The sequence below is a fragment of the Callospermophilus lateralis genome, chromosome 3 (assembly GCF_048772815.1).
Source record: "Callospermophilus lateralis isolate mCalLat2 chromosome 3, mCalLat2.hap1, whole genome shotgun sequence".
NCBI classification, from domain to species: Eukaryota; Metazoa; Chordata; class Mammalia; order Rodentia; family Sciuridae; genus Callospermophilus; species Callospermophilus lateralis.
Genome location: NC_135307.1, coordinates 130,433,116 through 130,447,002, shown reverse-complemented (window position 1 = coordinate 130,447,002; position 13,887 = coordinate 130,433,116). Strand labels below are relative to the sequence as shown.

The 13,887-nt window shown below is 39.7% G+C and overlaps 1 protein-coding gene across 7 annotated transcripts in view; it reads left to right on the top strand.

The window, feature by feature from the left end:
* Efl1 (elongation factor like GTPase 1) overlaps window positions 1–12,925 on the top strand; it is a 143,752-nt gene extending 130,827 nt beyond the window's left edge. For all 7 annotated transcript variants that reach the window (XM_076848765.2, XM_076848761.2, XM_076848766.2 and 4 more), the window contains 2 exons: window positions 792–976; window positions 11,945–12,925. In XM_076848765.2, the coding sequence (XP_076704880.1) occupies window positions 792–976; window positions 11,945–12,133 (374 nt within the window). In that variant the 3' untranslated portion in view covers window positions 12,134–12,925. The remainder of the gene's footprint in view (window positions 1–791; window positions 977–11,944) is intronic.
* Window positions 12,926–13,887: the final 962 nt, after the last annotated feature.

Below are 13,887 nucleotides of genomic sequence, written 5' to 3'. Positions count from 1 at the left end.
AATTTGTGCTTAAAAAGTATTTTAAGCAGTAGGTGAAAGAGGAGGTTTCAGTAAGTTTATCTGCTAGATATAGCAAGCTCTTCCTGATTGTCCATAACTTCTAATTTATCTGTTTCTTATGAAGGGATAATTTGAGTACCCACAGCACTCACAATGAATGCCAATCCAGGTGTAAGATATTTCCCTCCTGTGAGGCAGAATTGTGACTAAATATAAATTAAATTAAAAGTGTCAACCAAAAGCATTTGCTAGAATTCTTATGCTGTGGCACTGGAAATTGTTACTAGACATTAAAGATTCCAATCATTATCAGTTTCCAGAGGAATAAAACACTAACACTCTTGTACTTAGATGTCATCAGTTTAAGAAACATACATGTATGGTTTTAATTTCTAGTATAAAAATCATTATACCAATTGCTCACTTATTACTATAATCCAATATAGTTCAAATAGTCTGTCATAATTATGATTCTCATCATAATTATTAAAATCCTCCTGGATATAATTGTATTGAAATGTCCTTACACAGTCTCTTGCTGATCACTGTTTGAGAGGATTGTCTCTGGGTGATACAGCCTGGGGTTTGTAACCTTTTACTTCTGACTTTCCCGTAATTGTGCTTTACTTTTTAAATAGACACTTAGGTTTCCAGGCTTCTGCATGCTAAAGTATTGAGAGCAGATTGAATCACTAGTGGATTGTTAACAGGGTGTATAAGTAATCATGTTAGTGTGGCTCAAGTTATATGACCAGTCATATAACTGATTTAAAAGATTCTTGGCCTTGCAGGTCGAGTCTATGCTGTCTTGTCAAAGAGAGAAGGTCGAGTGCTTCAAGAAGAAATGAAAGAAGGGACAGATATGTTCATCATCAAGGCTGTCCTGCCTGTGGCTGAAAGCTTTGGTTTTGCTGATGAAATCAGGAAGAGGACGAGTGGCCTGGCCAGCCCGCAGCTGGTGTTCAGCCACTGGGAGGTAAGAACTCAAATCCCTAGCTGGACCCTGTAGTACAAGTTCAGACCAGCCTGGGCAATTTAGCAAGACCCTGTCTCAAAAAATAAAATGGCTGGAGATGTAGTTCAGTGGTAAAGCACTCCTGGTTAAGTCCTCAGTATCACAAAAAACAAACAAACAAACAAACAAAACAAGCCTCAACCGCCACCCCTCCTTCCTTCCTTCTCATCAGTGGACCTGCTTACAGAAGAAGCCAGGAGTGGCCACCAAAATTTATCATACCATTGGGCCTTCCTGTGGCTCCACTCAGACAGACAGAAGTAAACAGATAGCTTTTTTCATTCAGATCGAAAATGTGGCTTTATGGTGCATATGCACATTCATTCTATTTGATGTAAAAATTGAAGACAGAAAATGTAACATCCCTCCCCCAACCCCACCCTGGCCAAAGCTATATTTAAGATTTTTACAAGAAAGTCACAGACCTTTTGAAAGCAAAACTTCCAAGAATCTCTTTCTAGGAGGGAAAAGTACTTCCAGCATTTAGAAGGAGCAGTTGTGCGTACTTTTAAGGGTAGCTTTAAGTTATTATGGTTATATATTTGTCAGTTTTCATTCTGGAGAGCAGGGTTTCTATGGTTTTCAAGTGCTGTGGAATGACACGGCTCATTAAAACTTTCTTGTCACATAGGTAGAGGTAGGTGAGCAGGCAAACCTTATCTATAATCCAAAAGCAATACTAAACAAATCCACATTGCAGAAAGGGGAGAAAGGATTTTGAACCCAGTGTTCTTTAAGTTAGGGGAGAAAATAATGACAATTGATTAGCCTTCCTGAGTAGATCTTAAAGGCAGAGTAGACATTAACCAACAGAATGCAATGTGAGAAAGGCCAGTGGACGAGAACTGCAGGGCATGTGTTGGAAGCAAATTTATATTTCAAGAAGAATCCTAAAGTCAGGAGTAGATTTTTCAACTAAGAGATGTTTATTTAAACCTTCAATTAAAAGGTTATTTTAAGAAAATAGTTTTTGTCCCTGTATATAGGGAATCTGAATAACTGCACATTTACTTTTACCAAGGAAGTTGCAACTTAGTGGAAGAACTGACATTGGAGTCAGCTAATCCTGATTTCCGGTATTCTACCACTTATTTGAACTTGAACAAATTGTGGGACTTCCCTGATTTTTTTTTTCACCCCTGCTATAATGAAGGGTGCCAGATATCTTACCTTGAGCCCAACACTGGTAGGGCTGGCAGGAAAGTTGTTTTCTTGGTTTTCGGTCTCTTGAGTCTACACCATGTTCATTCTGGCTTTCTCTCCACAGTGTAGCATTGCACCACGCTCCACACAGAATCCAGGGGTTTTCCCCATAAACTTTTAGTTCAGTAAAATTCATGTTTCAGTAATGAGCTGTTCTTACTCCTCTCACTTTCTTTAACCATAAGGTTTCCTTTTTCTATACCATTTTTAGAAGAGTTTAGATTTAGATGATTAATGGAGAATGAAAATAATTGAGGAAGAACTTTTTTTAAAAAATCAAGTTTATAATCAAGTTTTTTAACAAAGAAGGTTGATACTTTGGAAAAACTGACTTTGGACAGAATACATTGGATGTCAGTTCAGCAAATTCCTGTCACCTAAATTGAGACAAGTTTTAAGATGCTAATCCAAAGCACTCAATTGTGCCTGTGTTTCCTTCTGAGGGGTCGAGGGGAGGTCACAGTCTTAATGCTTGATAGAACCAAGGTTAATATTCTGATTTAGGTTACATTTGGTGACTTAGGTCACATTACTTTCTGTGAAATGTTTCTTACATTTTACATCTTTGAAAAGTAAACAATGTTTTGCTATTCTTCTCTTTTGTGGTGCTGGGGATGGAATACAGGGACTCATGCCTGCCAGGCAAGTGAGCCACACCCCCTGCCAGTTTCAATGCTTTTATTACCTTGACTCCATAGGTATGTTGCTGTATTTCATTATGTAGAAAGCAGAGGTCCCAGAAAATTTAACTTATTTTTACTACTTAAGTTTTAGGTAGCCATTTCTCTTTTATCTAGAACTTTAGCTTTTCAGTTTTGGTTTTGATTTTTGGCACTAAGCTTTCTATATAAAACACAAACCAGGAAGAAATAGAAGAAATGGATTTTAAAAGTCAATGCCTTAAGAACAGGAACTATGTCTGTAGTGTAAATACATTGCCGATGTTCCTGCTGAACAACACCTCAGGGTCATCTGTCCCAGGTTTTCATGATCTCACATGTGATTACAGGGCAGATGACAAAAGATGAAAAGTCATCTATTTCATGAAGATGGCCTTGATCAACACTGGCACAGAAACCTGGGTTACAGTATGTTTGATGGGAATGAAGAGTATGTAGGTTAAGTAATCCCTGGGACTGTCTGTAAATAGGCATTCAAAACCGTTGTCGTAGTATCAGTACTGAAGAGTGGCAAACTTAAATTCATATGTTCTATCTTTTGTTCAAAAATCTCAGCATTTTAGTCTAATCCTTGAAAGTGATTTTACAGAGCACATTTTAAAAAACTATACTTTCCCTCATCTCCTAATTGGCAAATATATTAGTAAGGAAAAAGTAAGACTGATCTAAGAAAGGCATCCCAGAAACAGCAACCTAAGTGAGAAGAGGGTAATTTTCTTGAGTCTAAGGAAGCAGCCCGACTCATTCTGACTTGCTATCAACACTTTGCTTCCACTTATGGACCAAAGTTGCTGTTCCACTTTCTACTATCATATCTGCATTCCTGCCAATAAGAATAAGGATAGGGAAGAATAGAGAATACCCCTCCCTTTGGACACAAACTGAATCTTACACATATCACTTCACCTGCATCCGTGCCCAGCCAATCATATGACCACTTTTGACAAGGTCACACCTAACAAGGAGACTGAGGAATGTCAGGAGTCAGAGAACTGGCCCATTGCCTCTTTTGGTAAATAAAATTTTATTGGAATACAGCTGTAACCTGTTTATATACATATTTTCTGTGGCTGTTTTCAGGCAGAGTTAAATAGTTGGGACAGAAAATACTTGCTATCTGACTTTTAAAAAAAAAAAATTTTTTTTTTTTTGAATAGGGTCTTACCAAGTGCCCAGGCTAGCCTCAGACTTGTGATTCTCCTCCTGAGTAGTTTGTATTACCATTGTGCCCTCTACTCTCTAACTCTTTTTAGAAAAAGTATGCCTATACTCCCTGATCTAAGGTAGTTATATGCCCATCTATTAGTAAATACACAGAGGAGAATATATATTTAGAGACAACTTGTATAAAAGTAGCAAGGTTTACCACATAAGCAGTTTTTGTTAATATAAAAGCCTTGATGGTTTTCAGTTTCCTTTCTCTCTCAGAATTAAAAAAAAAAAAAAAAAAGGCTGAAAATTGATCCTACATACTTAGTAGTTTAAAAAAAAGTATTAGTTTCTGGCTTAGGTGCAAATTATTATTAAAAATCAATCTCTTAATAAACAATTTTAGAGAAAAAATGTTGTCAAGAAAAGTTTTGCTCCAGTTTATACAATCCTTCTGTCATCTTCTTGCCACCTGTCATGGTCCTATTTCCAAAAGCTTCAAATCTTTGAAAGTCTTAAAAACTACATTATAATTAAATGTCATTGATCTGATATTTCTTGGCTGTCTCCGTTTTCCCCCCATAGTTAGGTTTAGAAATAACACAGTTGTTGAGATCTGGCTTCTCACTCCAAGGCACTTTTTTTCATTTGTATTCTACCACACCATATAATTTACAATCAAGAGCTTTTGAGAGAAAGTGCTTCAAAAAATAGAGAAAATAAAATTACAGGCATTTTCCACGAGGAAACCTTTGAAGTCAGCAATCTCATAATTTCTCTTTCTAAGTTTTACCCTTCTGAGAAAAAAGGAAGAAAAGGCGCTAATAACAGCACAGAAAGAAAAATATTACCAACCAGTGCTACTGCACATGTATGTCAGCATAACCTCAAGATTTACTACTTAATATTGAGATTATCCTAAGGAGTAGGCTCAGGTCATACTGGGTGAGAAAGAAGAGAGCACTGAAGGAGTTTATTTTGGATATGGTGTTTCCCACCTGCCGGCCATAATCATAGTCAGACTTGGGCATAAAATTGAAATGTGCTCCCAAAGCATTTTCCTTCCAGGTTTAAAAAAAAATTGCCTGGGGCAACAGCTTGAATTTGGGTGCCTTCCTGTGAGATAAAGGATGGCATCTGCTTCAGGCTGTTGAGTTGCAAAAATATCTTCTCCCTCTAGGCAGATTAGTTCTGGGTGAGCCACTGGGAAGAAGCACTGTCCCTCCAATCTGATGGCAGACCCTGCTCTGTGGCTGAGAGGGACCTTTCTGTAAAACATAAGGTAGATGGCCATAGTAGGTCATCTGGTCTTTGTCCCACTAAGAAAGGTGCTACTTCTTCTGCCCTGTTCTTGAGAGTTTCTTGGCATGTTGAGGCAAGTGGCCTCAGGATGTCCACACAGATGCAAGAGTGGTGCAGCTAAAAAAGTAGAGTACCTGTCCGGTTAGCCTCAGTGCTGGCAGGGTGGAGTTGCCAAAGCAAGTTACCCAAGGAGTCCCCCAGGACAGACATCAATGGGTGCCAAGAGTGATCCTGGAAGCCTGCAGGAAACAAAGTGAGCCAACCTGAGAAGACTGTGGTAGAGATCCCTTCCACTGACCTGTAACGCTATTTTTAAAACAAGGGCTCTGGTCATAAATTCTCCTGAATGGGTGTGTCTCACTTAGCAACTCTTGCTTTCTGTTGTTTGTCACTTTGTTTTTAACAGGATTTGAAATTTATTCACCACTACAACTCAGACCTGCTGAGAACCTTTCTTACATTGTTATCAGGCATATACTAAGGATGCCTAGCCTTAAAGAAAAGTAGTCATTTCTATCTTCCTGCGACAGCACCATAGTAAAGACCAAGGCTGGAGGAGAGGAGGGCCTAGTTTCCTCATGGAGTCCACAGGGGGCCTAACAGGAGAATCTGCAGGATGTCCAGCTCATCCACACTGGACAAGTCTTAACCTCCCTGAGCTACAGGCTTAGCCAAAGAATAAACACAGTAACATGTGAAAATTCATGGGGCAATCCTTGTATTTATTGGGGTCCTTGGTCAGTCTCACTCCAGAAGAATGATGGAGAATAGAGCCTCAGGAAGCTTGTGTAACTTGCTAACAGTCACATAACTATCTAATGACTGGGCCTGATGTACATTTAGCATAATGAGGACAACTGAGCTCTTTAAAATCAAATAAGCTCCAGTATGTGTGTACACAGCATGTGGGTCCAGGCATGTCTTCCTCCTCAAAGATCCCTGAGATGAGAATCCTATGTTATAGTCTTTTTGATCCCTTATCCCATTCCCTCCTGATTTCCCCAGACTCTGTTTTTCTGTTGCTGGCTCATTTTGGGGGCGGGGCGGGGGGCGGCTATTTCTGGTGTTCTCCTTCCCTGGAAATGAGCTCACTAAATTAGACTGCTGAGGAACCCCCAATATGATATACACAATACAATTTAGATTTGGCAGAGTCCCAGCAATCTGCCAATACTTCGTTAATGGCACTTCTCGAGATTTGAGTAATATTTTGTAGGTTTATATCTTTTTTTTTTTTTAAGAGAGAGAGAGAATTTTTCAATATCTATCCTTCAGTTTTCGGTGGACACAACATCTTTATTTTTTTTATTTTGATGTGGTGCTGAGGATTGAACCCAGCGCCCCACGCATGCCAGGCGAGCGCGTTACCGCTTGAGCCACATCCCCAGCCCTTGTAGGTATATATCTTGAAGGCTTTTGGTTCCTCACAGACAACATGTCATTTTCCTTCAACCCAAGGGCACTAGTTTTGTGCTTCTACCCTCTATGGCTTTGGGTGGAGGGTAGTGTTCCTATGGTGACAGTGGCAGCAGAGAGCTTCACCTGCTAGCCCACAGAATGTAGCAGCAGTTCTTCAGGTGGCTCTGTTTTCCCATTCACCCCATCCTCAAGGTCTCATAAAAGCATGTAGAGGAGGCTGGGGTTGTAGCTCAGTGGTAGAGTGCTCGTCTAGCACATGTGAGGCATTAGATTCAATCTTTAACACCACATAAAAATAAATAAAGTAAAGGTATATATACATAGAGTATAACTTATTAAAAAAAAAAACAACATAGAGGATTCATCTGCTTTCTGAGTTTCTCTCTTTCCCTTCCACTGACTTTGGCTGGCTCTTATGACCTTGGCCCTGGATTCCTGGCCCAGCAGTCTGATGAAGAAGGTGGTAATCTGTGTTACTGCACCCCAGGAATATGTCAACTGATGGTCTCTTTCAGTCCTCAATACAGTTAAATGAGATTGGGGTTTTCATATTCCATCCTTACAAGTGGGAGAACCAGGCACAAGATAGTTTGAAATAACTTACCCAAGATCACACAGCTAACTGGGTAGAGAATGCCATTGAACTAGAGCCATCCCTGTTAACCCCCATATTGCATTTGCTCTGACCTCAGTCCCTGCTCCTGAGTTTAGTGAAGTGCCACTCCCCTCAAGCTCTTCCCACTCCATTTATTCTCTTTGCTTGTTTTGTTGCTTGAGAAACATACACCACCACCACCCTCCTGTCTCACAGCAGAGGAACCAATTCCTAAGGAGTTCAGGTACTTGGTTTCTTACAAGTGTTGAAGAATTTGACCTTCCCAGCAGTTGACCCTGATAAAAGAGAATTATAACTTAAGGATGGGTGGCTTTTTAAAAATTGTAATAATTTTATTCACAAAAATATACCAAAAAATGTATAGAGAGGCCCTATATAGTCTTCTTCACTCTCCCCCTCGCCCACTGTGTTGCCATCCCTAACTGTAGTATGATACTAAAAAAGATGTGGGTGCTGATGCAGCCACAGAGCTTATTCATATTTCACCAGTGGTAACATATGCACTTGACTTAGCTAATAACATTGAGCAAATTATGTTGGGATAAATTCGTCTTCGTGGCAGTCTACTGTTAATGTAAAAAAGGCAGGCTCTGGAACCAGATAAAACTAGAACATGCCTGGTACCCACCTTGTGACTAGTAATACCTCCTTTAATTTTCACATCAGCCTCATATATCAGTTATGAATGTTTTCAACTACAAGGGCCATAATGCTGTAGTGATAGAGTTGCTTAAGCATTTAAGGGCTGGTGCAGTGATTTGGCGACACTGTTGGATCTAAACTCCATTTCTCCTGTTATGTGTGTATGTGTGATTCTATACAGTTTTGTCAGATTTGTAACTTAATGTCACTGCCACTACCACAGTCAAGATACAGCATTGTTCCATCACCACAAGGTTTTCTTGTGCTACCACTTCAGAGATACTCCTACCTCGCACCCTGGAATAGATGGCTTTTGGCTACTCAGGCTATTTTGAGTGGCAGTCGTCTTCCTTCCTCCTGCCAGTCCAGACCCTGAGCCTACCACACAGACTCAGTATGGCTAATAATCATGATGACCTTCTCTACCAGTGAACTGGACTTCCTACTCCTCATTCTGATGAGGGCTGGGCCATGTCCCCATTTGTGCCCCCTCTCCTTACTCACCAACTGGAGCCTTACTTCCAAGCAGACATTCATTCTGTAGACTTACTGTCACCCACCAGAGCTCTGACTCACTGAGCTTTCCTGGTCCCTTTTGCTTCTTTCAGCCTGCTGGTTCCTTCTGGGATTTATTTTGTTTTTGCTTAGAAGCTATTTCTTAGTTCTTTGGTTCTCTGGTTTTCTCCACATCTACCTCAGTACCAGGACACAGCCGCCTTTGTTCATGAGCAGGGAGCCTGGTCATGGTTCAGATCTTGTTCTGTGGCATCTGGTGGCAGAACTGAACATCAAGAGGTACAGGGCTCATATACCTACTGCACTAGTCCCTGCCCCATGAGGGCAGCTATTTTATTATCTTGCTCAGGACTTGGTAGATTTTTCCATCTGAGGATTCATGTCCTGTTCTCCAATATTAGAACTCTTATAAACCCTACATATCTGTTTTATGACAAAATCTCTCTCTCTCTCTCTCTCCCTCTCCCTCTCCCTCTCCCTCTCTCCCCCTCTCTCTCTCCCTCTCCCCCCCCCCACCCGTATCCTGGGAAATTTCTGTAAGTCTTTTTAAAAATAACTTATTGAGATGAAATTTACATATTATAAAATAACTATGACGAAGTAAACAATCTTGTTGCATTTAGTACATTCACAGTTTTCTGCAGTCATCATCTCCAAGACAGTTTCACCACTCCAAAGTAAAGTGCCTCACCCATTATGCAGTTTCTTGCCATTCCTCCCACTAGTCTCTGCAGACCCCCAATCTACATTCTATACATGTGCATTTACCTGTTCTGATATCACATACACATGGAATCCTATCATATGTGGCATTTTTTTGTCTTCGCTCAGCGCAGAGGTTGTGTATATCAGTATTTCATTCCTCTCTAAGGATGAGTGATCCTGCTTTGTGTGATAAGCCATGTTTTGTTTATCACTTAGGTCTTCCCACCTTTTAGCTATTATGAATTTGTAGATACATGAATTTGATTGAGTCCCTGTTTTCACTTCCCTTTGAGTATATACATAGGAGTAGAATTGTGGTGTCATTTGATAATTTAAAGTTAACTTTTGGGGAAATCTCCAAAATTTTTTGACAGTGACTATATCATTTTAAAATTCAACCAGCAATGTGTGAGGCTCCCAATTTCTCCACATTCTACCAACATTTATTTTCCTTTTTAAAAATTACTTTGATTATATAGTTATGCTAGTGGGTATGAAGAGGTACCTCACTATGGTTTTGATTTGCATTCCAAAAATGACTAATGATGTTGAACATCTTTTCATTTGCTTGTTGGTCATTTGTATTCTTCTCTGGAGAAATGTCTGTTCAAGTCCTTATAGCCACTTGTTTATTGGGTTGTTGAGAGGTTTTTATGTTTTGCTTTGTTTTGTTTTTTGTCTTTTTTTTAATTTTAATTGTTCCTTATGGATTCCAAATTTCAAATATCTATGAATTAATTTCTTTTAGCAGTTTCTATTTAATATATCTACTGAGTTTCTTTATTTTTGCATTTCTAGGATTTCTAGTTCTTCCTTTTTTTTTTTTTTTAACAGTCACCTAGTGTTTTGGGGTTGCTATCTACTACCTTTATTTCTTTGAGAATTTGTAAATGGACTTTCTACTAGCTTTCACCAGATGGCTCTTACCTCTCCTAATTTGATTATGAATCCCTCCTTTGGTTGAATCTGGTTTCTGTCTTTCACAGTGCTGGATTTCCTTTTGTATTTCCGCTCTGTAATTAATTCATATTCCCAAGGTCATCTGCAGTGGAAGTTCTCCTTGTATCCCCACCATGGGATAGACTCTGCTACCATTTCAGAGCTGCTGCTTCCTCTGCCCTCTGAGTACCAGCTATGTCCTTCACAGAGGGCTCAGTTCATGCCTTCACCCACATTGATGGTACAGGTTGAGTCCAATCTCCAGAAGGGACTGCTTCCACCTCATGGTCACAGATCACAACTAGTCACATCCTGGGCAGACATGCAACATCAGACATGCAGCTCCAAAGAAGAACAGTGGTTCTGGCTCCACATGCCTGAGATGTGTGACTTCAGGCCCATCCTCAGGGAGTATTAAGAGCCAGGCCCTCGTGGCTGTCATCTGTCTTGTCTCCCTGTGGGACTATAGATGGGCTTTGCCTCCACTTACTACTATGGTCTCCCCTTTCTCACTCCAGAAACTTCTCCCTTCCTGGCCCTCAAAAAATTTCCCTTTCCATATTGAATAGTGACTCGAAAAGTTGGAATTTGTGGCCATCAAGTAGATAACCTTTCCTCCAATTGAGAAATAAGAAAAAAAAATTTTTTTAAATTAAGACATATTTTTTCTTAATAAACCTGATCTTGGAGGATGTAATCTTTGTCTCAAGGGCTGCAGACTTCCTATACTACAATCAAGATCTAGACAGGTAGACAGGATGGGGCAAAGTCTATTTCTGTAAACAGTGTGGAGGCACCAGGTAGATTGTGTGTTTTCTGTGAACACCTTGCTTACAGTGACAAGGAAAAAGAGGAGGCCATGCCACCCATGTCTCAAACTTTATACTTTGCAATCAAATAGGTGACCATGGGGAGCCTTGAGTGAGGAGGCAGAGGCCAAGAATATCAATCAGGTCACAGAGCTTTCTCACCTGCAGGAGGGTTGGGAAAGGTGTTCCTCCCATAACCAAAAGGGGGAGCACTAGTACACACACAGTCTTCTGTCCTGGAAGTCAGCCCCTTGCTCAAGGACCTCAGGGAGGTGCATGTTCAAGCTCACCACCTCCTTGAACATTGTGACTTGGCTTCTGGCCATCCCCGGGGCTCAGCCTCTGGCTTTCAGACTAACATTTTCTCACCTTCTTTCCCTTCTTCAAGTTTTGCCTTTCTCCCTTCCCCTCAAGAAGTAGCTACAAACTGACCTCAGCATGTTTCCCTCACCAATAATAAGTAAGTGGATCCAGAGGAAAGAGGAAGGAAGGCTGCTACTGTCTGCCTGGGGCTCAGCAAGAGTATATAGTTCACCTGGGCCAGCTCACCATGGCACTCCATTGAATTTTAGACCAAAAGCTCAAATGATAAAAAATGTACTTACATTTATTGATCTTTATTGGGGACATAGACAAAGTTAAAACACTCAGATAATAAGACATATGCTCATCAAAAGGAGAACTTTTTATTATTTTATTAAAAACTAATGGTGTTCTTTCTTGCTTAGAGTTATGAGAGGGTTCTTTTATATATTTCAAGTTCTGTTGATCTGCTTACATTTATTCACAGTTCCCATGATTCTGCACATTTATTTATTTTCATTCCTAGCAAACTTAACTGTTTTTTAATTACCTAACATTTTTCCATTAGCTAAGACTATGTGAATTAAGCTTAGTAAATGAAATATATCTGCCTAACCTGGTACATGCTGTCATCTTCTCCTACAAGGTCATTCCCAGCGACCCCTTCTGGGTGCCAACTACTGAGGAAGAGTACTTGCACTTTGGGGAGAAGGCTGATTCTGAGAACCAGGCCCGGAAGTACATGAATGCAGTACGGAAGCGGAAGGGGCTTTATGTGGAAGAAAAGATCGTGGAACACGCAGAAAAGCAGAGAACACTTAGCAAAAATAAGTAGCTGCTACTGATGGTGAAATCTTTTCTTTATAATGAATTAAAAAATATCAAGGGTTTAGTCTTGGGAACATTTCTTTTTTCTGCATTATCTCTGTGCATTCACTTTCAATAAAGTTGATCCATATAAATGTTTTAAAGAGAACATTGGAGAACATAATTTCAAAGTGTTTTTTTAAATTGCTTCTGGTTCAAGGCAAGAAAGATGCTATCATAAATTTTGCAATGGTAAGTTATTAATAGCGTGTGACCACCTCTGCCCCCAGCAATGAGGTTTGTATACCAAGGTCAGCGTTTGTTGGTGGCAATGTGGTGTGCAGACCACTGTGGGGGCATCCTCAACACCAAGCAACCCCTCCTGGACCTGCTGTCTGCCTGTCCCTGCTTCTGGCCATCCCAGTAGGGCTGAATAAATGTCATGAGGGGATTTCTGATTTAATCATCAAATCACAGCATTTAACATCTTTCAGAGACCAGATACTTACAGAGTAGCTGTGTTTTAGTGATTTAAACCAAGTTACTGACCCACCTTATGGTGTCATCTGGCAGAACAGGGTGATGTGCAATAATTAACTTTTACACCCTCTGCTTTTACACTCCTTCATGAATTGCATCACCCTATTTTAAGTAAGTGTTAATGAAAGTTGTCCCCTGTACCTTTTTTGTAAAAACAAAACAAAAGAGGTATATCTCTATAATTTTCTTTCTTTGATGATTTCTCTTAACCTCACTGAAGGGATATTAGTGAGGTTATTGCTATTATTGTAAGTATTTTTTCAGTATCTCTCAGTTTCCTCATCCAGTTGATTCTTATCTAAGTAATAAATGCAGTTTAGTCAAAAATAAATTTTGTAATTTTCAGTGTTAATAATTTTTATAGACACTTAAGGGAAGGATTCCTTTTCATAACATAAAATTATCAGACCAGGCTTTGTTATTGGGTTTTCTTAATAATCTAGGTCATTCTTAATACTAGTTATAGACATTTTATCTTTAATCTTGAGGGCTTTGGAGTATAACCGGTCATATCTAATTGACTAAAACTTTAGGGAAAGTATGGCTAGATGATTCACTGTTAATAGATAATGATATCTGAATTATTTTAGAAGAACTATACCATGTATTGGTTTATTTAAAACACTCAGATAATAAGAAAAGCCAGCACAGATTTAGCATTTGTAAATAACATCATTCAAACTGCCATATGTGCTATAAAATGTTTCTTACACTCTACATTTTATCAGCAGATTCTGTATTTAATAGAGAAGCGAAGCATAACCCAGAAAGAGTTGGAGCAGTTTCTGCAGTTCTATTGGGCTCTGCCAGATGTGCCAGTGTTAAGGAAGTGACGTGTCAAGTTGATTGATGGCCCCTTTTCCTTTTCCATGTTTGAGGAGATAATAATGGACAGTAAAATAGCCACAAAGTGGCTGGCCAATGGATATAGCTAATTGCCATCCAAGTAATCTACCCACTTGTGTACTTTGTGATAAGACCCCAGTCCTGAAATCTAGTCCTTTTCTGTGACAGCACAGCAGTATGGTCCTCAGTCTGTGCCCCAATGCCATGCCCAGACTCTGGCCTCAATTTGTTGAATTTACTGGAAGAAAACAAAAATCTGTTGGTCCTGGAGTGGAAGTTCCTGTTTTTGTTGGTTTCTTGTAGTTCTTTATAAACAGACTTCAGAGGCCTGAGAAACCACAAAACCAAGACCTTTCCTCCTGAAGATTCTTTGTACTGAGGCCCAGAGGCAGCTGT